At 40.0% G+C, this 24,210-nt stretch overlaps 1 protein-coding gene across 1 annotated transcript in view; it reads right to left on the reverse strand.

The window, feature by feature from the left end:
• The window catches only part of TCTN3 (tectonic family member 3), a 66,154-nt gene that overhangs the window by 22,309 nt on the left and 19,635 nt on the right, over positions 1-24,210 (reverse strand). The window contains exons 6-14 of the mRNA XM_029607951.1: positions 21,367-21,485; positions 21,212-21,250; positions 20,956-21,027; positions 20,311-20,436; positions 20,037-20,144; positions 4,612-4,709; positions 3,661-3,823; positions 3,013-3,153; positions 2,594-2,675 (exon numbers count right to left, since the gene is read on the reverse strand). Of these exons, the coding sequence (XP_029463811.1) occupies positions 2,594-2,675; positions 3,013-3,153; positions 3,661-3,823; positions 4,612-4,709; positions 20,037-20,144; positions 20,311-20,436; positions 20,956-21,027; positions 21,212-21,250; positions 21,367-21,485 (948 nt within the window). The remainder of the gene's footprint in view (positions 1-2,593; positions 2,676-3,012; positions 3,154-3,660; positions 3,824-4,611; positions 4,710-20,036; positions 20,145-20,310; positions 20,437-20,955; positions 21,028-21,211; positions 21,251-21,366; positions 21,486-24,210) is intronic.

The following is a 24,210-nucleotide window of genomic DNA, read 5'->3' on the forward strand; positions in this document are numbered from 1 at the left end:
CCGCAGCTCAATAAACCACTGCTGGGCTTCCTCTCTGGTAAACAGGGATGATTTTACTGCATCAGACAAGGCGTTTGAAGGACACCCGGTGTCCGTCATTACTCCGGCCTCTCATCTCAGGACTTGCTGTCTCGGCGCCATCTTGTTCCGTTTCTGGCGCGAGCTTCTCATACGAAAAATGCTGCAGATCTTTCGCTTTTCGCTTCGTAGTCATCCTGGGAGCAGTGATTAATGTGCCACTCGCTATAGCAAGGACTTTCCACCGAAGTTGAAGTATTTTCAGAAAGAATCAAGGGTCGAAGGGCTATGAGGGAATCTGAGCCGAGCTTCTACACGTCCGCACACATCAGCCGCCGACAGCACCCCCCCCCCCCTCCCGATAGACATGATTTAATGGACCACAGTCAGCATGGATTTATTCAAGGGAAGTTTTGCCTCACAAATCTCCTATGCATTTATGAAGGGATGAGTAAACATGTGGACAAAGGTGAACCAGTAGATGTGGTGTATTTGGATTTTCAGAAGGCGTTTGACAAAGTCCCTCACGAGAGGCTTCTAAGAAAACTAAAAAGTCATGGGATAGGAGGTGATGTCCTTTTGTGGATTGCAAACTGGTTGAAAGAAAGAAAACAGAGAGTAGGATTAAATGGTCTGTTTTCACAGTGGAAAAAGATAAACAGTGGAGTGACTCAGGGATCTGTACTAGGACTGGTGCTTTTTAATATATTTATAAATCATCTGGAAAGGTGTACGATGAGTGAAATGGTTAAATTGGCGGATGACAATTATTCAGAGTAGTTAAATCGCAAGCGGATTGTGATAAATTGCAGGAGGACTTTGAGACTGGAAGATTGGGCATCCAAATGGCAGATGAAGTTTAATGTGGATAAATGCAAGGTGATGCACATAGGGAAAAATAACCCTTGCTGCAGTTACACAATATTAGTTCCACATTAGGAGTTACCACCCAGGAAAGGAGATCGAGGAATCATCGGCTCAGTGTGCTGTGGCGGTCAAAAAAGCAAACAGAATGTTAGGAATTATTAGGAAGAGAATAGTGAATAAAATGGTGGAAGCCACAATGCCTCTGTATCGCCTCATGGTGAGATCACATCTTGAATACTGTGTGCAGTTCTGGTCGCAGCATCTCAAAAAAAGATATAGTTGTACTGGAGAGAGAGAGTACAGAGTAGAGCGAGCAAAATGATAAATAGAATGGAACGGCTCCCCTATGAGGAAAGGCTAAAGAGGTTAGGGCTGTTTAACTTGGAGAAGAGATGGCTGAGGAGAAATTAAATAGGAGGTCTACAAATCGTGAAAGGACTTGAACAGGTAAATGTGAATTGGTTATTTACTCTTTCGAATAATACAAGGACTAGGGGGGCACGCCATGAAGTTAGCAAGCAAGTAGCTCATTTAAAACAAATCAGAGAACATTTTTTTCACTCAATGCATAATTAAGCTCTGGAATTCATTGCCAGAGGATGTGGTTACATCAGTTAGTGTAACTGGGATTAAAAATGGTTTGGATAAATTCCTAGAGCAGAAGTCCATAAACTGCTATCAATAAATAAGGATTAGTAGCTTGGGATCTATTCATTTAACGTTTGGGTACTTGCCAGCTACTTGTGACTTGGTTGGCCATTGATGGACATATGATATGGGCATGATGGACCCTTGGTCTTACCCAGGATGGCATATCTTATGTTCTTATGAGCAAGAGGTTTTAAGATCACCTCTGTAGAGCAAAGATTTGAATCTGCAAATAAAATACAGATAGAAATAGCATTGTTGTATGAGATTCGAAATATGTCAGGCAAGTATCATGCAAGTCAAGTCTCACTCCCAAGATGGTCACAGAAGAGAGTGAATGTACCCTGACCAGAAGCAAGGCAGACTGCAGCTCCTGTGTGTGTGTGTGTGTGTAAGTGACTACTGCTAAGATAAGCAGTCCATTGTGAAAGTATTGTGTTTGTTTAATAAAGTTTTATCTGCACCAGAAAAGCTGGATTCAGTGTGGCTTTCTGTCTCCAGCCAGGGAAACACCACTGTCGCCCACACCTAGATTCTGGAAGAAAAATGCAACACAGAAATCCATTTGCAAGATGCTTGAGTGTTATGGTCTGGGACAGAGATCTGCCAGGGGAGCAAAGACATCAGCTTCTTTGCAACAGCCCTGGCAGTGCTACTCACCAAGAAACTTAGATGCATTTGCTGAACTCGCCATTTTTTTTAAAAGTCTCCATGGGAGCTATGTAATAATGCTGCTACAGAGAGGGGAACTGGAGTGAGATTCCAAGCAGGTGGGGGCTTGCTCGAGTGCAGTACCCACATCACGAGGGTTCAATGTGCACAAGTGCATACATCGCCACTGTCCTCCTCCTGTCCCCACATGAAGCATGCTTGTGGCTGAGCCTCTTTACCTGTCCTCTCAGGGACAGGGTTTGATCCTTCAACTATGTGCTAAGACTCTGACACAGAGTGAGAGCAAGGAGCAGGAAGAGGCCAGTGCAGCCTGCCCCATTAATCTCTCCACTGCTTAGGGCTGCTTTAAAGGGAAAGAAGAAGTCAAAGGGCAACTTCCAATCCACACCTGGCTGACCTCGGGGAGGCTCAGGGTGCTGCGTCACGTCAGTAAAGGAAACATAGCTTGTTAAATTAACTGGATCCAGACACTGCAAGGAAACAAAAGCAGAGACAAAAGAGGAATAAGAAAAGATCAGATCACAAAGTTGAAGACAGAGAGAATTAGCTTGTTTACTATACTCACCACAGATGGTAAAATGGCTGAGATTATACACATTCCTGCCATACACACCCCGCTACCGCAACTCTCGCAACCCCGATTCATCTCCTCAAAACAGAACCTGACAACTGCCACTGCCCTTTTCCACACTATCATACACACCCTCCCATTATGCAGTCCCTTCTGCACCTCATTCAGTGCCTTGTTCCCCACCCCAAACCCAACCATGCACAGCCCCACTCATCCTCTCTCATGTTTGCACTCACCTTCACAGGTTTGCACAGATACTTGTAACGTGCTCCCACTATCTGAGACTGTGGGTTGGACCGAAGTCCCACTTTTGCCCAGAGGACCTGAATCTCCAAGGAAAAAGGGACGAAACAGCCAGAGCTGCAATTACCCTGTGCCTAAAAGGAAACAGATGCACAAGTTAGCCAGATCAAAAGAGTACCAGCAACAAGTTCCTCTCTGCCTAGAAAGAAAGACATTGTATAATTTACAAACAGATCCCTCATTTCTAGCAATAAATATAATGGCAAACCTGTTGGGGGAAAAAAAAAAAAAAAAAGAAGGACATACAGATTACTACAGTTCAGAGATAAGAACATGCCATACTGGGTCAGACAAAGGGTCCATCAAGCCCAGCATCCTGTTTCCAACAGTGGCCAATCCAGGCCATAAGAACCTGGCAAGTACCCAAAAACTAAGTCTATCCCATGTTACTATTGCCAGTAATAGCAGTGGCTATTTTCTAAGTCAACTTAATTAGCAGCAGGTAATGGACTTCATCGGATTTCTAACCAGGCTGCACCAGTAAATGTGGGTCTCATTTATGAAAGCTTTTCCACAAACACGAACACCTTGTAAACCAGGTCTTACCTATATGCTTGTAGCTGGAAAGTAGAGAGCCTTACCTGCATACTACAATTCTGCTCAGCAACCTGAGTCCAATCTTGACTTTGGCTGGGATCAGCATTACCAAACATTGCTAGGAATTTTGGAGAGTTTTTGCCTTGCAGAACTTGGTACAAATGGTCATGAAATGCACTGCAGGATTCACGTTCCACATCAACTCCACTGTGATGCATGAATGAGAGAAAAAACAGACAGACCATGATATAATTACCCCAGAGCCACACCCTCCTCACAGAGAGAAGAGCAAGAACAGAAAGAAACTGAGTCAGTTGTAAACAAAAAAAGAAATATTTTATATATATGAGTGTATAGTGCTAAAAGAATTAGGGGTAGATTTTTCAAAAGTACGCTGGATTTTATAAGATACGCGCATAGCCGCGTGTATCCTCTAAAATCCTGGATCGGGGCGCGCAAGGCTGCCGATTTTGGGCAGCCGGCGCGCGCCGAGCCGCGCAGCCGGCCTCTGAGGGAACTCTCTTTCGCCCTCCCCTCACCTTCCCCTCCCTTCCTCTACCTAACCCCCCCCCCCGGCCCTATCTAAACCCCCCCCCCCCCCACCTTTATCCATGGATTTACGCCTCCCGGGGGGAGACGTAAATCCACGCGCGCCAGCTGGCGCGACGAGACCAGACCCAGACCCGACCTGGGGGCGGTTCCGGAGGGCGTGGCCACGCCCCTGGAACGCCCTGGCCCGAAACCACGCCCCGGGCCCGCCCCTGAAACGCCACATCCCGCCCCCAAAACGCCGCGTCGTTTGGCCCCGCCCCCGACATGCCCCCCGTCCAAAAACCCCGGGACCTACGCGCGTCCTGGGGTTCTGCGCGCGCCGGCACGCAAAGCCCTGCTCGCGTAAATCCGGGCGGATTTATGCGAGCAGGGCTTTTAAAATCCGCCCGTTAGTGGTTAAAATTAATAGCAAAACTGACTCAGTGTGACATGACTGGCATTACCTGACCCAGCAGCCTGCCTTCATGTTAAATCCAAACAATACATCACTCCTGTCGTGATCTGAGCACCTCCCGTTACTGAGGCTTCGCACAATGGTCACCTGTACAAGCAAAGAGGTCAAGGAGAAAAACGAGCAAAAAGCAAGCAAGACAATGCATAATAGCTCTTCCTCCCACACTAAACCTAAACAATTTGAAAATGTATTCCTCAGTCAACAAAATAAATCACTCTCCTCCCTCCACTATACCAAATAATTCTTTTATATGGAATACATTATCTGGATAATCTCATGTACACCCTGGACTCTCTCTCTATGCAGAAGCTGCCAGTTACTGGCTGGAGAGAGGCTATGTGGATGTTTCAGTAGGACAATACATTGCTGCAGCACTCATCCTATCTTGGGCTAAGAGCTGTCATATTTGCTAATACAGGACAACGTGCAGAGGATTATGCTAGTCATCCTCAACTGGTGGCAAGGACTGGTATGAGGAGCACCTGGTAAGTACTGCAGAAATGGTTGGGGTACCCAAGATTTGTATACTGCAGTTTTATTAAAAAAAAAAAAAAAAAAAAAAAAAAAAAGTTGTTTTAGGTGCTCCTAATGTGTCATACTGAAACGTCCACATAGCCTCTTCTCCACCCAGTAACTGGTAGCTTCTACGTAGAGAGCCCAGGGTGTACATGAGATGGCTCAGATACATACACACAAAAGTTTATATAAACATAGGGAGGACAGAAGGTTTTTTTTTTCCTTCTGTGTAAAGCATTTTTTCTTCAAGTTCCATAAATGGAAGGGGCGGGAGGAGACAAAGAAGAAATTCTTTAGAGAGAAGGTGTTTAAGTAGTACCTGGAAAACAGTTTATTTTTAAAAAGTCATTTTTATTGAGACAAGGCAAAAAAAAATGAACTGTATGTAGAGATGCAGATGAAGAATAAGAAGCAGAAAATAGAATACACAATATAGGCATCAGTTACAATGCATAATTTAACCCCAGTGGAAGCCTCATCATTTTCCATCACATTAAAACTGCCATCCCACTCTCCCTTGTCCATCCCTTCATCCATCAAGCAACCACATCCTAACCATTCATAGACTCATTCAACCCTTCGTCACAAGCTACTTTCAATACTCAGTAAATTGTGGTGTATAAGTGGAATCCAATGTCTTCCCTAAATGGTTATCTACCAGGTTGTTGAGTATCCCAAATCCAACAACATTTTCTGTTCTGTCATGAGCAACGAATCTTAAAAATGCTTCCACATTGCTATATAGGCAGCTGGAACTGAACGAGTACGAAAGCGTACATCCTGGTGCTCCAATTGCATAGAAACTATAATTTGTTCCTTCCAGCATAAAAATGAAAGAGCGGCATCAGTGATCCATTCCTTTAATATAGATTTCTATGCCAAGATAGGACTAAAGAGATAAAAACCATAGTGACTGTTGCCAAGGGTTCAGTGTCTCGCAGTGTATCCCCCCTCCCAATATTAAGATCTCTCCCTGGAACGGTAAAGTAATGTTAAAAATTTGTACTATGGCTGTTGACACCTTTTCCCAGAAAGAATAGTTTTTAATGACAATATAAAAAGATGCAAGAATGACCCCTCTGCCATTTGGCACTTATGACATTCATCGGACATACTAAATGGGAAATGTATGAAAGAATTGACCATAAAAGCAATATAAGGATTAGGAAAGAGGGGGCACCTTTGGTAGCTCATTGGAGTGCATATGATCATCGTATTGAGGATATTAAATTTTTCATGGTTCAACAGATTGTCAGTAATCAGAGGGATATAGCCCGATTTTTTGTGGCAGAAACAACAAAGATTTATTTACTGGTGGAGGACTTTGTATCCATATGGGCTGAATAAAGAAGTAGAGTGGGAGGTGTTTTATTGAATCAGTCATGATGTGGGTATAGTAGGTGGTGATACTTCCGGGATTGTAGCGGTTTAATTTGATTGCGTTATGAGCTGAAGTTTACATGGACGGTGGCGTCCATGCCGAATGGTCTTATCAATACGAGGTGGTGATATTGATGGATGTAGAAAGTTATAAGGTAGGTTGTATACCATAAGTATTGTTGGATATGTTATCGGCATATGTGGGTTTGTATCCTTGGGATGTAAGAAACGGGTGATATAACCAGTAATTGGAGGTCCTGAGAGAAAAATTCTAAGCTGTGCAGTTGGGATTTATGACCACATTGGATAATAAGGTATGTTGCATATTGGTTTTTGTGTGTTAAAAATTAAAAAAAAAAAAAAAAGCCACAAAACTTATAGAAAAAGTTTAACAAAAAGATGGGAAAATGTTACAATGCTATATATATATTAACAATGATTAGGGAGTTGGCGGTGTAATAGCTGGAGTATGGTGGAAGTTGAATGAACCTCAGGATTTGAAGAGGATCGGTTGAAGCTGACATCGGAAGGAATATGGTGAATAATTAGATGTAAGTTATTGGATACTGAAATATGGTTGTGCCTGGGTGTGATTGGAGGTGAAATGAAGATATTTTTGGGGTTTGTTGATTTTTTTGGTTTGTTTGTGTGCATTTTAGATTATGAATGGAGATCGGTTTAACACACTCTTTGATGACGGAATGAACCTACATGCTTGAGAGTGGCGGAAGATACTGATGTATAGATTTTGTGGAAATAGTCTGAGTAGGATTGAGTTATTGGTTAATATATCCCCTGAAGAAGCCTATGTGGGTGAAACAAGGAATCTTGTTTGGACATCAGTTATCAGTATGGTATGGGGATCATGGGAGATGGATTGTGGGTATATTTTAATATATTTTATTTCAATGTGAATGGTTGTTGATAGATGATGAATGGGTGTGAGTAGTGTGATGTGAGTGTAGAGGGAGTGTTATGGATGGATATATATGTATCTAAATTGGCAGTTTTTGTGTGCAATATATTTGGTATAGCAATTGTATTAATGAAACATTTATATAATATATGACCTGTTGAAAAAATAAAAAATGTACTTTAAGGTATGTTGGAATGTTATCCACCTTGGATTTGTGTATTCAGTTGTAAAAAGGTTTTTGAGATGGTTTTGGGAAAATAAAGAAATGCATTTTTAAGGACTTTGTAACTTTATCTACCCCTGTACTTGTGTATGCAGATTCATTACTATCAGTCAGACGCATCTTACATAAACATATCCTATTCACTTGACAATGATGTAATATCTTGTATTGCATTTCCTTTAGTGGTACTGAGATGAGCAAACTTATGGACTTTCCAAAAGATTTTCCCCAGCCTCTTCGCCAATATGCCTTGTCACAATTCCCTTTGCCAGTACTGTTCTAAATCTGTCAGAATATAGTCACCATGACGTTTACAATAATTATACCAAGTAGCAATAGAGTTTTGCCCTCATGCAATCTGTTCCATCTCAATCGTCCATCTGAATTCCGGTTTAATCTCTTCAGTTGTCATGCCAAAGACAAGATAATGACGAATCTGTAGACATCTAAAAAAGTGAGTTTTAGGTATACTGAAAGAGAATTGCAGTTGTTGAAATCTCAAAACTACCCCAGACTTTTCATCTATCAGCTGCCTCAATATACTGAAACCTGCCATCCTCCACAGATCAATGATTTTGTTCTTGTCACCTGATGGGAAACTAGCATTATTTTGAATTAGTAAAAATAAAGATTTGCTCTACATTTCCAATCTTTTCCGTAAATGTCTCCAGGCTTGTACAAGAAAATGCAAGAAAATTTCCCCCACAGAATCTTTGGGCACAGAGAGAGAGAGTATGGTTTAGAAGTTTCTTCCATTAGACGAAAAACATATTTTAATTTATTTCCTATAAATTCCCCTAGAAAGCACATATGACACACTAAACTATCTAGACAAAATCGGGCGCATCTATCTGCCCTCTTCCTTGGGTCTCACTAACTTACAATAGGCTATCTTCGTTTTTTCACCTCTCCATAGAAAGCTGATAAACATCGCTCTAAGTCATGCTAAGTCTTGACAAGAGAGCAAACACGAAAGCATTTGAAGACTAAATAGTAGCTTCGATAAGATAATTATTTTAAAGATAGCATTTCTCCACATCATCAAGATTGGAAGAGGCATCAAAGTCTTCAATTGTTGTTGAAAACACTAATAAATCCTAAAATTACACTTGTATAAAAGGGTGATATCTTTAGGGATCCAGATTCCCAGATAATTAAGTTTTTGAGGAGCCCACCTAAAAGGGAAATCCCCATCCCAAGTATCTTTTAATTCACTTACAGGCCGATACAGTACAGTACAGTGTGCTCCGGAGCACACTGTTAACCCGCGTTTGGACGCGCTAGCTTTACCCCTTATTCAGTAAGGGGTAATAGCGTGTCGAAAATGTGCATCCAACCCTCCCCCCCCCCGAAACTAATGGCGCCCACAACATGCAAATGCATGTTGATGGCCTTATTAGTTATTCCTGCGCGATTCAGTAACTAAAATGTGCAGCCAAGCCACACATTTTACTTTCAGAAATTAGCACCTACCCAAAAGGTAGGCGTTAATTTCTGCCGGCACCAGGAAAGTGTACAGAAAAGCAGTAAAAAAAAAAACTGCTTTTCTGTACACCCTCCAACTTAATATCATGGCGATATTAAGTCGGAGGTCCCAAAAGTAAAAAATAATCAGCCTGCGGCTTGAAAACCGGATGCTCAAATTTGCCGGCATCTGGTTTCCGAACCTGTGGCTGTCAGCGGGTTTGAGAACCGACGCCGGCAAAATTGAGCGTCTGCTGTCAAACTCGCTGATAGCCACCGCTCCTGTCAAAAAAGTGGCGCTAGGGACGCACTAGTGTCCCTAGCGCCTCTTTTTACCGTGGGCCCTCATTTGAATACTAAATCGCGCGCACAGGAGAGTGGCCTGTGCGTGCCGGGAGAGTGGGTGCTCGCCTGCGACTTTTACTGTATCGACCTGTATGTAAAGGAAGAGCCTCAGACTTATCAAAATTGATCATTACACCAGCAAAGGATTGAAAAAGCAGAGAAGAACCTCATAATCAAAGAAATAGCTTGCGGAGGATTGGCAAGAAATAACAAGATACCATCCGCAAAGAGGCACATTTTCAGTTCCTTATTACCTACTTTTATCCCTTGCAGATCTACATACCTTTGTAGCTGAAGGGCTAGCGGTTGAAGGGTGAGGACAAACAGTAAAGGGGACAGAGGGCACCCCTGCCTAGTTGTCCCCTGTAAAGGGAATTCGTCTGAAAGTGAACTGTTCACTAATATACATGCTTTTGGATTTGTATAGAGCAATTCAATCCAATTTAGAAAAAGTCCCCCCATATTTTTCTAATACCCAAAACATATAAAACCAATTTACTTTGTCAAATGCCTTTTCCGCATCTAAGCTTAAGTTGATTCTCTTTGTATCATTCAAGACAGCCAGCAGTTTACACAGATTAACATATTTTCCGGTCACAAAACCACTCTGATCTTCCCCTACTAAAGATGGCACCATCCTACCTAGTCTGGCTGCCAATATAGAGGCTAGTAATTTGGCATCTACATTCAATAATGAAATAGGTCTGTAAGATGCTGGATTCCCTAGGTCTCCCCTTTTTTTTGCTAAGACTATAACAGCCTGATTTAAATTCCCGGTAGAGAACCCATGAATCAAGGCGTAACCGAACAGGTCTTTGATGGGCTTGGGAATCTGACACTTGAGGATTTTGAAAAATTCAGATCCAAACCCATCCAGCCCTGCTGCTTTACCCAATTTTAGTTAAGTTATAGCCCTAAGAACTTCCTCCTCAGATATAGGCTGGTGTAACTGATGCACCATTATCTGACATAACAGGGAGTGATAAATCTTTGAAAAAAATCATCCCTAGCACCCATATCTATACATCCAGCATCATATAAATTTTGATAATATAATCTGAAAATCTCTCAGATTTTCCCCAGAGTCTATGAGTGGTACTCCATTAGCACTCCGCAATCCAGTTACATATGCCCTCTTGTGTGCCCCTTTCACCAAATTAGCCATTAATCTGCCAGTCTTGTTACCAAACTTAAAGAACTGAATTTAAAAAAAATTGAGAGGACAGCTTTGAGATGTAACAAATGGATCTACCGCTGCTTTGGTGTCCATGTAGATCTTATGTTCAGCTGACATAACTGATACATGTACCTATTTTTGAACTTTTAAAAAATTAGGAAGATGCAAAATCTCAGCATCTTGAAACTTTTTCTGCCTAGCCACATAGGCAATAATTTCACCTCTCATAACAGCTTTACTGGCCTCCCATTTCAGTGTGGGAGCCATATCTGTTGTGGCATTCAATTGATAATACTCCTGCCATTTGTCTCTCAGAAGTTGACAAAATTCTGTGTCTTTCATTAGCTGAGCATTCATATGTCAGAATTGCGACTTCCCAAACTCACCTCCCAACTTTAATGACATGAAAACAGGGGCATGATCTGAAATAGCAATTATCCCAATAGAAGCATCTATTATTTTTGGAAACAACGTTTCTGAGACAAGAATATAATCTATTCTGGAGCAGCTTTGATGAGGGTTAGAAAAAACAAACCATCCATAAAATCCTTCTCTCTCCAGGATGCAATACCCTCCAGATATCTAGCATAGCTAACCCCTTCAAAAGTAAAATCTACCACTCTCCTGAGCATTAGCAACCCTAGGCAGCTTGCAATCCTCTCTACTATCAGCCATCAAATTTTAGTCACCTTCCAGGATTAAATTGTAGTCAGGATAGCCTAAGATAACAGTGATCAGTGAGGTAAAAAATTCAGATGAGTAAACATTTGGTGCATATATATTTCCAATGAAACATTTAACCCCAAGTAATGACCCTGCCAAAAACAAAACAAAACCCCACACATACCTTCCTTCGGTATCCCTAGTTATGCTATCCAACTTAAAGGCGAGATCCTTATGAATAAGGTTTGCTAAACTGTGTTGTCTACAAGAACAGGAGGCGAAATAATCCCTGACCCAGTCTCGTTTTAGCTTTGAATATTCTACATCAGACAGGTGTGTTTCCTGTAAGCATGCAATCTGCACTCTCTCTGAGCATAATGAGCAATTTTGTTCATTTAACTGGTGAATGTATTCCATCCACATTCAAAATAGCAATTTTCACGTGTGTCACTCATCTTCCCAGCATAATCATAACCCAGTTAGTTCCTCATGGAACTGGCAATAGGACCACATATATATATATATATATATATCTGGTCTCGCACCCCCCAACCAGGCACGAGAAATCCATGTGAAGAAACAACCAATCACAAGAACCCATGTGACACACCCAGGTTTGTTCCCTACTCCCTGCCTGCCATATTCCTAGTATAGTCCACACCCATTCAACATCCACGCAGCTCCCCTTCCTTCTCAAACCCATTCTATGCATACCATACTTATGATCCCAAACATAACAGTCACACAGCCCCCGTAACCCCCCCCAATCCGTATTAGACAAAAAAAAAATCCCACTACCAATATCACAGCCCCAAGGGACCACCATACTCCAAGCCATCGTCTTCCCACCTTCTTAGCACTGGAGATGGCATTCAGTGTGAACTCCCCCCCCCCCCACCTTAGCTGCATGTATACGGTTAGTTAATTTCCCCCCCCCCAAAGAATAGAACCATTTCAAACATTATAATGTTAAACAACATGCTTAATGAAATGATGCAGCTGTGTAAAGCAATCAATCGGGCCGATTCAGTAAAGTCCGCGAGAGAGCGGGCAAACGCCCGCTCTCCCGGCGCGCACACAGGTCACTCTCGCCCGTGCGCGCGATACAGTATTTAAATGAGGCCCAGCAGTAGAAATGGGCAAAAGGAGGCGCTAGGGACACTAGCGCGTCCCTAGCGCCTCCTTTTGGCCCGGAGCGGTGGCTGTCAGCGGGTTTGACAGCCGATGCTCAATTTTGCCGGCGTTGGTTCTGAAGCCTGCTGATAGCCACGGGCTCGGAAACCGGACGCCGGCAAAATTGAGCGTCCGATTTTCGACTCGACAGCTGCCGGCCAACTTCAAATTTTTTTTTTACCCTTCGGGACCTCCGACTTAATATCACCATGATATTAAGTCGGAGGGTGCACAGAAAAGCAGTTTTTACTGCTTTTCTGTGCACTTTCCCGGTACCAGAAGAAATTAGCGCCTACCTTTGGGTAGGCGCTAATTTCTGAAAGTAAAATGTGCGGCTTGGCTGCACATTTTACTTACTGAATCGCGTGGGAATACCTAATAGGGCCATCAACATGCATTTGCATGTTGAGGGCGCTATTAGGTTCGGCGGGTTGGATGCGCGTTTTCCGCCCCTTTCTGAATAAGGGGTAAGGGAAAATGTGCGTCCAATGGCAGGTTAACAGTGCGCTCCGTCAGAGCGCACTGTACTGTATCGGCCAGATTGTGCTTTAAACTATAATCTGTGATGTGCACACTCTTCCCTTTCCCTTAGAACCGAGCTTAGTATAAAATGAAATATACATATGAAAGCAGGGAAGTGGCTTAATTAGTATGATTTTCAGTGTCCCAGTCTTAAAAGAAAAAATTGCCAAATTGACACTCAGGCCCTCTGTATAAGCCTTAAAAAAAAAAAACAAGGGCAGGCTGGAAATGGGCATAAGAAAGTCACAGCTTCCTAACATGGAAACTTATAGGGCCTATAAGGAGCATAACAAAGCCCTCATTGTATACTCACTTCTGTCAACTAAAGAAGGTAAATGCAAGTTATTAACATCGGAATGGAGAAAGAAATAAAGTCAGTGCGTCACAACTTCCAGCAACAGACACCCTGATATCCAAAAGTACCATTACCAGCCTCAGGCCTGCATCACGACAAACTGTTCATGAAACTTTGAACTTGCTCCTTGTCATTCAAAAACAGGATCTTTCCGTCATGCTGGATCTTCAACTTGGCAGGATATAAAACAGTGAAGCGAATTCCTTGTTTTTGCAACTCTGCGCACAGAGACAATTCTTTTCTCTAGGCTGAAACTTGCGCCAAAGAATCGTGAAACAATAGAATCCTTGTGCCTTCATATTCCAGCAAGCCTTTGGATCGGAACGCACTCATTTTGGTTTTATATGCCCAATTGAGCAGGCGAGCCATAACAGGTCGTGGGTGGTTAAGTTTCTCCTTTATCAAGCCCAGCCGGTGCACCTGTTCACATATAAATAGGAGTGGCCTTTGTATCAATGCCCAATTGGGTTGGAAACTAGGTTTCAAAAAATGAATACAATACCGTATCCTTCACAGTTTAAGGTAGACTGATCACTTTAATATTGTTCCTTCTATTACGATTTTCTTGATCTTCCAAGCGTTCAAGTAAGCTGGCATTTACTTTTTGTAATAATGCTATTTGAACATCCACCTGAGTAGGGTGGTCTTCCCTGGCTGAGACTCTTTGTTCCATTTTGTTTAATCGTTGCGAGTGAGACGCTAGGCCTTCCTTAATCTCAATGGTAGATTGTATTTTTGACAACCGAACCTCTAAAGCCGCAGATACGCTTTTGGAGATATTATGCACCTTTTCTTCGGACATCATCACTATCACTTTGTCCTGTGAGGCACTCGAGGATGGTGATGCCATTTTATGGTTCAGCAGCCAACTCTTTTCATGGGTAGTTCTCGCAGCTTTTCCATTCTCAAAAAAAAAATTTAAGAAGAGAGTCCATGCGATGGTATACATAATCTCCTCAGGTAAGACAAATTGAGATGGGAAAGGCAAGTAATTCTTATTCCAAAGCAGAAGGGTTAACAGAGCTCAGTCCACCCACGTCTGATCAGGAGCTTCCATAACCGGAAGTTGGAAAACTGTTTCTATTATGAAGGTTAATTCATTTAGCTGCAATGCTAAAATTACACATTTTTCTTTGATTATATCCAAGCACACAATATTTATTCATTCACTTATTTGGAGACAGCTAATAGCAAAAAGGACATAATATTTTGAGAGGTTTAAACTTTATAGAGATTCCTACATTCACTAACAGATACATCTTTTTTTTTTTTTTTTTAACTTCAAAACAAATCTTGCTACTAGTTTACTTAAATGCAAAACCCCCCAAAAACCTACATTTCCCAGAATGCTTTTTCCCACTTAAAAGAAATCAATGGAAGTGATATCATACAGGAGTGGAAAAATCTCTCTCAAAGAAATAAAATTAACCTTCAGTCTAAACTCTTAAAAAGATTTATATGCTTCCCTGCTGTCAGTTTCTACTTAATTTGCACAAGATTAAACAACTGGAAGAATAGCACACACAATTCTTATCTTTCTATAAGTCTAATATACTAAACTGAAAAGAGGATTTCAATAGCTCTGCCATAAAAGTATTAATATAGCTAGCAAATGTATATATTATAAATATACACATATATACAGTTGCAACAACATGCGACACTGATATAAAGTTAGAATCTATTATACTTATCAAGCTAAAACTTGAGTTCTGAAATAATGCATAACAGTGATAAAACTAGACATTTTCTTATTAAAATAAAATTCATTAATGCTCAGGAGAAGCAAAGCAAAATACAGACATATCTAAATTATGATTGCATGACATAAAGCCAGCAATTTTTTTCCTACAGCTTCTCCTGCTCGTGAGAGATGTCTTACTAACAAGCCGCTTTCAACGTGCTATTTTTGCATCTGCTTCGCTTTAAATGTATAACTCCACCTTCCTCCACACCCCATTAAACTTCATTCCCCCCTTATAAATGCTTTTTTTTCCCTCCCCTTTTAACTCCTACCCTTTACCTACCCGTCTAACCCACTCATCCTGACCCCCCCAACCCCTCCCCTCCCCCCACACCCCTGTCCTACCCCTTCCTATCCTCCCTGTACCCAATCACAATTGTTCGTTCGATTCTCTCATGTGGAAGTTAGTTATCTAAGGTCTTCTGTTCCAGCCTCTTGTAAGGCATCTGTACAATTAGGAATAGGAATATTTCCTAATACCATGTTTTTGGTCATATTTTTTTTTCTTCTATTTAAAAGCTCTATTTAAAACATTAAGACATTTAAGACATTGTTTTTTGTCATATATATTTTTCTTCTATTTAACTGTTATTTAAAAAGTTCTTCGTTATATGTAATTGCCTCCAAGCAAGCTTTCAACTGTTCTCTGTAAACCGATTTGATTTGCATATAATGTAAGAAGATCGGTATATAAAAAACATAAATAAATAAATAAATAGCAAACCCATATATAGATAGATATGATATATATAGATATATATATTTTTTTTTTTATAGAGTATCAACGAAGGTTTTTACAAATCTGAAGATAACTCAGGTTAGCGACAACATACTTCCCCCCCCCCCCCCCGGTCGCTAGCTCCTCCCTCGAGTGACATCAAGAGCAACAGGGGAGGGCCATAAAGCGCAGGCATCGGGCCAGGTATCGTGCACCGAAGGAGCGTGACAAAAGGGGCATGCCCCTTTGTGCACCCCGACTAAAACACGTTACCCAACCCCGTGGAAGAACTGATTTTATTACATACTTCACTAACTCACTAACTCTAAATTATGCAGTTTGATTACAACTATACCCACACAGGTGCCCTGGTCTGATCACAGTTTAATTTACTCCAAAGCAAAATGTAATTGCACACCAATTCAAAATGATACTGATACTATACATGTAACATTCCGAACCCAAACCGTATTGATGAGCTTCAGAAAGAATTTGAAGATTTGGCATTCAATTAAGTTAGAAAATAGTTCTGATGCCACATCTGCATGGTTACAGGAATCTGAAATTATTGCAGATAAACTCAGTCTCTTAAAAACAAAAACTATTAAATCATCCAAGAAACAGAATCCCTGGTATAACATAAAAGCGACAAAAAAAACAAACAAACAAAAAAAAAACAAAAAACACACACCTATCAATAATGCCAAAAAGGAATTTAAGAATAAAATTCAAAAATTTTGTTACAACCCAAGAGCATTGTTTTCCATAGTTAAAAACCTAACAAAGTACCCTGACCAGGTCGATAACTTATTACTTGAAAATTAATGCAACGAGATTGCACTGTTTTTTTTAAAAACAAAATCGATTAGTTAATTGTTAATAACTTACCTCATCCCTGTCAAGAAATTAAAATGAAACACAAAGAAGGTATAAACTGGAGCATTTTTGATACAACTTCGGTACTAGAAATAGAATCCCTGATAAAAAAGCTAAACCCAGTCAGCCATCCCATCAACTCGATTCTAGTAACTGCACCTATTATTACTGAAATTGTTAATCTCTCTTTAAAAGAAGTGCTAAAAAAATGCAATAATTAAACAGATTCTTAAAAAAACTAATTTAGACGCAACAAAATTAAGCAATTATTGACCTCTCTCTAATTTATCGTTTATTGCCAAGATTATGGAAAAAGTCATTCAGAAACAACTTGCATCCTTTTTAGAATCAAATAATATTTTATTCCCAAATCAATTTGGTTTTAGAAAAAATGTTAGTACCGAAACTTTACTAATAGCCATGACAGATACTGTGTTAAGGGGTTACGATACAGGGCAAAGCTATTTTTTAAATACTTTTAGACTTATCGGCGGCTTTTGATATAGTCGACCATAACGTACTAGTTGACCGTTTGAAGGAAATAGGAATTAGAGCTATAGTCTTAAATTGGTTTAATTCATTTTTGAGGAATCGTTCATTCCAAGTAAAAATTAAGAATTCGGTTTCAAATAAAATTCCACTGGACACTGGAGTACCACAGGTTTCGGCACTTTCAGCCACCCTTTTTAATATTTATTTGTTAACATTATTTCATCTACTTGCAGGACTGGGCCTAAACTTTTATATTTATGCTGATGATATACAGTTTCTTGTTCCCATAAACGACACTATCGAAAAAACATATCAAATTATTGTTCTATATCTAAACGCCATCAAGCACCTTCTTTTGCATATGAAACTTGTGATTAATATGGATAAAACTGAAATATTACTGTTAGAGGGGAAGATATCCCCCTCTTACTTGAAAAATCACATTAAAATACAGCATACCTTATCTGTAAGATACCTGGGGATAACATTAGACTCCGAACTTAACCTAAAGAAACACTTTTCCATCAAACTATTTTAAATTACTTATGCTACGAAGATTAAAACCATTACTTGACAAACGATTTCAGGACAGTACTTCTGACTGATTTTCTTGAACATTGATTACTGCAATTCCCTATTTCTAGGGCTCCCTCTTTCTACGACATGTACACTACAAATATTACAGAATGCTGCTGCCAGAGTATTGACAAATAAAAAGAAATGTGATCATATAACACCAGTCTTAACTGACCTCCATTGGCTGCCCGTCATATCGCATACAATTTAAAACTGCATGTATTATACATAATATTATCTATGGTGATAAAACTGAATGGTTGAACACAGCTATTCGGCTACGTGTTCCCCAGAGAAACCTTAGATCCGCAAACAAGGCCCTTTTAGATATCCCTTCGATAAGGTCAGCTCACCTCAGCCAGATCCGTGACAGAGCATTATCAATTGCCAGTCCGAAACTCTGGACAGACAGTACAAAATTCAAGGCGGAACTTAAGACATGGCTTTTCAATTGCACATACACAGATGCAAATGCTAATAATTGTTTTCCTTTTCTATTAACTGTACTAGAAATTGAATACTTTTTATCTACTTAGATATTTTATAAGTATTTTACTGTCTTATGCTTTTATGATTTTATCTTTTTATTAATGTTTTTTAGCTATTTATAATTATTTATTCATGTATCTTTTAGTTATTTAATGTTTTTCAAATGCTTCTTTGTTATATTATTGTAAACCGCTGTGAAGGTCCATGACTATATATATAAAACCAATAAACAAAAAGTATGTAATATAAACCAATAAACAAACAGTATATAAAACCAATAAACAAACATATTGTTACTGTGCAAAAGTACACTATTCCTAATGCTACTAAATACTAATTGCTTTTTGCAATCATTCATTTTCACCACCATTCTTGTGTCCTTTTGTGTTCACTTCCAAACACACCCCACACATCTCTACCACATTAGCACTTACATACATGGTCTAATTATATAACCCTCTCTTTCCTCTCTCTCTCACAGACATGGGTTATGTCTCTCCCCCACGCTCCTTACATCTGAATAAATAGGGGAGGAAAGGAGAGAAATGTAAGAGTAACAACCCAATAACTGTTAACTTCTTATGAATGGAGTAGCATTAAACTGATTTAACAAGGGTAGCCAAGGGGAAAAATAAAAGCTCCCCCTCATTGCAAGGGGCCATTACCACAAACTCTGATCATTCCAAGTATAGGAGCCAACACAAACATGATCATTAAAAATTGGACCCCCTTCTACGAGAGGTGCTCATTCACACAAACACAATGTCTTACCCTAACCAGATCAAATCTCTCAAATATCATATATTCACACTTGGGAGGGCCCTACTTACTACTTATTTTTCTTGAAGATCTCTTTCCCAGGGACTCTTAGTTATGAGGATTCCCATTTTATATTCAGCCAGGTTCAATCCGGAGGATCTTCCCAGCACTCTGAGGGTTAACTGTTCATTAGCTGAGTGCTGTTTAGAGAACCACACGCCCCATGTGCCTGGGGTTTGCCTTTCCTCACCTCCACAGAGAGGTAAACCCATTAACAAATACAAATTCATCTTACCCCTGCCAGCATGCTGTGGGCAATGCCCAAATCAAGTGCGTTTCCCTTAGGCATGGGCAGGGGGAACAGAGGATCACACCATACAAAGAAAAAGAAAAAAAAATAAAGTCTTACTTACTGATAAGGGACCACTGCCTCAGCTGCTTTACACAGGGCACCAAACCCTGATGTGGAGGCTGGAGGGCGTTTTTCCCACCAATGAAAAATTCTGAACACTGGCAGGTGGAAGAGGAAGTTTTTAATTCAGTGGGAAATCCCACAGGAAGCAGTGTACAATCCTGCAGAGATCTACAGCATGGGCACAGCTCATGTAACAATTTTTATATGCCCCATACCATTTCCTTTGCCCAGTACTGACCCCTACCACATTTATCAATGAACACTCTCCCCCTTATCATGCCAACTTATAACAGGTTACTAGGATTTTCTTATTTTATGTAAGCTTAACTTCCAATCAACTTGCAGTAATTTCCGCATGCTAGACTAGTGATCAGAGCCTGCTTCAAGGCAATAGCATTCATTCTTGTTCAGCATACACCACCAGCTGGTCCATTTCCAAATGGCACCTGTACAGAATAGAAGATGTGCAGAAAGTGGCTGTACAGATATAACCGAGGACTCTGAAGTAGGATATAGGAGAGTGGCTGCATAAGTAAAAGGGATGCCATAAGGAAATATAAAGACTACCCAGAAAATGTATGCATGTGATTGAGGCCTTGGAGGTAGGATACAGGTTGCCTGCTGTTTGCAATTAAAGTTAGGATTGGGGATCCTGTAATGTAGCCAGGGTTTCCACTCCGGAGAAAAGTAGCAGAGGGTACACGTTTCTGTTGTGCTGACTGAAAGAGAAAGAAAAAAAATGTAAAAGATGAATAGCAATAAGGTTGACACCCCGCCCCCCTAGAATATGAGGAGGGACACAGACAAACAGGGGCAGGAGTGGGGGAGAGCAGGCCAAAATCCACCCCTTTCCTGTTCCGATAGCTATGAGCATGCGACATTAACCCTGAAGAGGAAGTTGAAACTTTGCTGCAGTGAGGAGCCTGAATCTCCAGAGAGGTTGGTCAGCATGAAGGTGGCTGAAACATTTTGGATCCCTTGGGTGCCACTATACACAATCTCATAGGTCACCTATAAATCAAAAAAACACAGGAGGAAAAGGAACGACATCAAACAATGCCTGAATTGATTTTTTTTTTAAATGGTGTTATAGAACAAAAGGCGCGTGAAATTGTCAAAGATTCTTTTAAATTGTATGGATGTGTGTATGAATGGTAGTTTTTAATGACTGTGTTTTTTGAAAATCTGATATTCACTCGATGTATCCAATGAAGATTAAATACTGTAAAATGTATTGAAGTGTTTAGAAAAATTTTTGTATACAATAAAAATTTCTAATCAATATTTATGTCACTAATTATGGTATAATGAATTATTGTGTGGCATTAAATAGTGTCAAGGCAGAGAAAGATAGGAGGGAGAGGAAGAAACATAACAGACGATAGATTAAAGAAATGTCTGAAACATCAGAGGGAATGTCAGAGATGGCAGAAACAGTGAAAGATGAGAGAGGCAATAAAAGAGAGGTGAGGGAAGTGAGACAGGGATGCTTAGAGAGAGAGAGTGGCACTTTAGTTAGTATTCAGGTACCTGGGATACAACATTGTTACAGCTGCTCCCATCCAGTGATGGAGTTCTTAGCTCTGAACTAGAGATTGCTACCTAGTAATAATAGAAATGTATATGCCTTTTACATCATTGTTCCAAAACACTATATACAGTCTTGTACAACATACATTGAATAAAGGAGAACAAGATGGAGAAGACATACAGAAGTTCATGTCATTGCTTTCCTGTACCCCCTCCACTATACAACTCTCCTACTCCATCTCTCTCTCTCCCTTACCTGCATGCTTTGGATCATATTTGTCACAGCACTTGGAACCTAGAAAAGGAGGAGGACAGTGAAAGCCATCTGTATGATTATCATTAATGAGACAGAAATGTATGGTGAAGTTTTGATAACATAAAAACTGTTACAGCCATGAATGCATCCCTTACCTTCAGTACAGTGATGTTTTGGTAATAGGAAATGGCATTCAAAGCTGGGTCACTGTTGCAACTGATATTTAGGTTTATAAGCTGATGGACACAGCTGGTGTTTTTATTCTCCAAGAATCCTGAAATAAAAAAACATAGAACTCAGTACTTAACTATATAATTAAAGAAAAAATGAAAACAGTGAGAAACATTTCTGTCCAGGAAGCCTAACAAGACAGCAGTAGGAGCAGATTTTAAAAACTAGTTCATGGGCAAAATCCTACAGTTAACTCAGTAGCACATAGTTTGGAGTATAGTATCCACAAAGCATACCATTAAAAAAAAGGGAAATTAGATAGTCTTGGCAGTCACAAAGTGGGGAAAAAAATGATTCCAAATTACCTGAATCAACTACTAGTAAGTAGATTGTGAAAAAGAATAAAATGTAGGTATCTGTATATAAATAACATATCTAAAAACTGAGATGGGACAGTTAGAGAATATGGTACTAGAAGAAGATATTGATATAATAGGCATCCCAGAGACTTGGTGGGAAAAGGACAATGAATGGAACATGGTGATACTAGAGTAAGAAGATACATGGAAATGACAAAGCAGATAGAAGTGGTGGTGGCGGCATGCCATTATGTGTGTCAAGGATTCCACAGAATCAAGCAAGATACCGATTCTACAGGAAATAACTGCACTCTGGATCTCTATGGATAAAATTCCATGTGGGAGAGGGAGGAGTTTACAATGGGAACTTACAACCGTCCACCCAACTAGGATGGTGGAAAAGATTTTGAAATGCTAACAGATAGTTTACTAATTGCGGAAACACAATAATAAACAGATTACCCCAATATTGATTAAATGAATGTCAGGAATATTTATGTTATCTAGAAACTTAATGACTTCATAGAGCAAATGGTCCTAGAACCAATGAGATGGGGAAAGTGAACTACTTTAGATCTAGTTCTCACACAGGTAATGGTGGTGGAGCTGCTAGGCACTAGTGATCATAATGCAAGCAAATGTAAGATAATCACTAGAGAGAAAATAAATACAACTACTACAATTTAAAAAAGGGAAACTTTGAGAAAATGAAGAAACTAGTTAGAAGGAAATTGAGAGGAGCAGTTACAATAGCTAAATGTCTGCCTGAGGCATGGAGACTGTTTAAAAAAAACATTTGGATAATCAGATAAAACATATTCCACAAATTAACAAATGCAAAACAAGAACAAGGATCTGCCAACATTTATTGCCTTTTTCATAGTACCATTTAACAAAGCCAAAAAGGCATCTTTAAAAAAAATGGAAAGCAGGTCAGCAAATAAGCACTTCCAAATTATATGTAAACATTTATAGAACAGGCCAAGAAAAAAAACTTTGAGGAGAGACTTGCCAAAGAAACAAAAGCTATTAAAAAGATTTTCAAATACATTAGAAACAAGAAATCTGCAATGGAGTGAGTTGGACCTTTAGATGAATGGAGAGAGAGGATGTTAAAGGGGCATTCAGGGAGGTTTAGGCCATAGCATAAGAACATAAGAAATTGCCATGCTGGGTCAGACCAAGGGTCCATCAAGCCCAGCATCCTGTTTCCAACAGAGGCCAAACCAGGCCATAAGAACCTGGCAAGTACCCAAACACCAAGAAGATCCCATGCAACTAATAGCAGTGGCTATTCCCTAAGTAAACTTTATTAATAGCAGTTAATGGACTTTTCCTCCAAGAACTTATCCAAACCTTTTTTGAACCCAGCTACACTAACTGCACTAACCACATCCTCTGGCAACAAATTCCAGAGCTTTATTGTGCATTGAGTGAAAAATAATTTGTGGTTTTTCTGTACTTGGTGAAGGTCAGTTCTGGGTGTGTGACCGAGGTGAGGTATTTTACTAGCATGTAGGCATTTGTATCAATCTTATTTGTTGTGTTTTCTCAATAGGATATGCATTAGTGGTAAATTACTGTCTTTTCATAAGGAAGGTTATTTTGCCTGGTAGTAAAAGGAGTTTGTTTTGCTTTTACTGAGATGTCATCAGAAGCAGAATATCTTTTTTTGTATGGCGAGTTGTACAGGGTAATGCCCTAGATCTGCTCTGCACTCATTGCTGGGGGTTGAGAGGATTCCTGTGGATGCAGAGTGCATGTTTACATTTAGCCCTATGATGGTCGTGTTCAGTGTGGCACGCATGTGAGAACCACCTGTCAGGTGTGTCCCGGCCAAAAAAAAGGTTGAGAACCACTGGTCTAGCCGTATCATTCTTTTATGATACATTGTTACAACTATGTTGGTTCCTTTTATAGGAGGTCTGTGTGTGCTGTTTTTTTTGTATATGTTTACACATTTGATGCAACTCTCAAACTGTATTGTGTACCAGCATTTGTGAGTATGAATGATTTTTAGAATACAATGTATTAGTAAGTATTTGTACCATATGATAGTATATGCATCTAGGGTGATTTTTTTTTTCATTTTTGATATTACATTTTATGATACATTCTACTAAGTTTTTTTTCATGAATGTATTAATAGTGTATTATATGTAAAAAATAGATGATTTATTGGGTTATGATTCCTTCAAGTAATAGGTGATATATTTGGGAATCAAGTTTTCCTTTTTGATTGATTGATTTTGCCCTACAGGATAAAGCTTTGCCATCAACCTTCCCACTCTTAACCCAATATCAGGATCCACCAGCTTCTTCACCAACTTATGACAGGGAAAGTCCCTTGTGGGACCCCTAAGCCCATCCATGATACGGTCTGCTCTTTCCATGTCCAAGACTTCTTGCTGAACTTTCAGCTCAAGCTCCTCTAGAACTTAAGGAATCAAGCGGACCACCTTGAGATCA

This window comes from Rhinatrema bivittatum, chromosome 6 (assembly GCF_901001135.1).
Source record: "Rhinatrema bivittatum chromosome 6, aRhiBiv1.1, whole genome shotgun sequence".
In the NCBI taxonomy this organism is placed as follows: Eukaryota; Metazoa; Chordata; class Amphibia; order Gymnophiona; family Rhinatrematidae; genus Rhinatrema; species Rhinatrema bivittatum.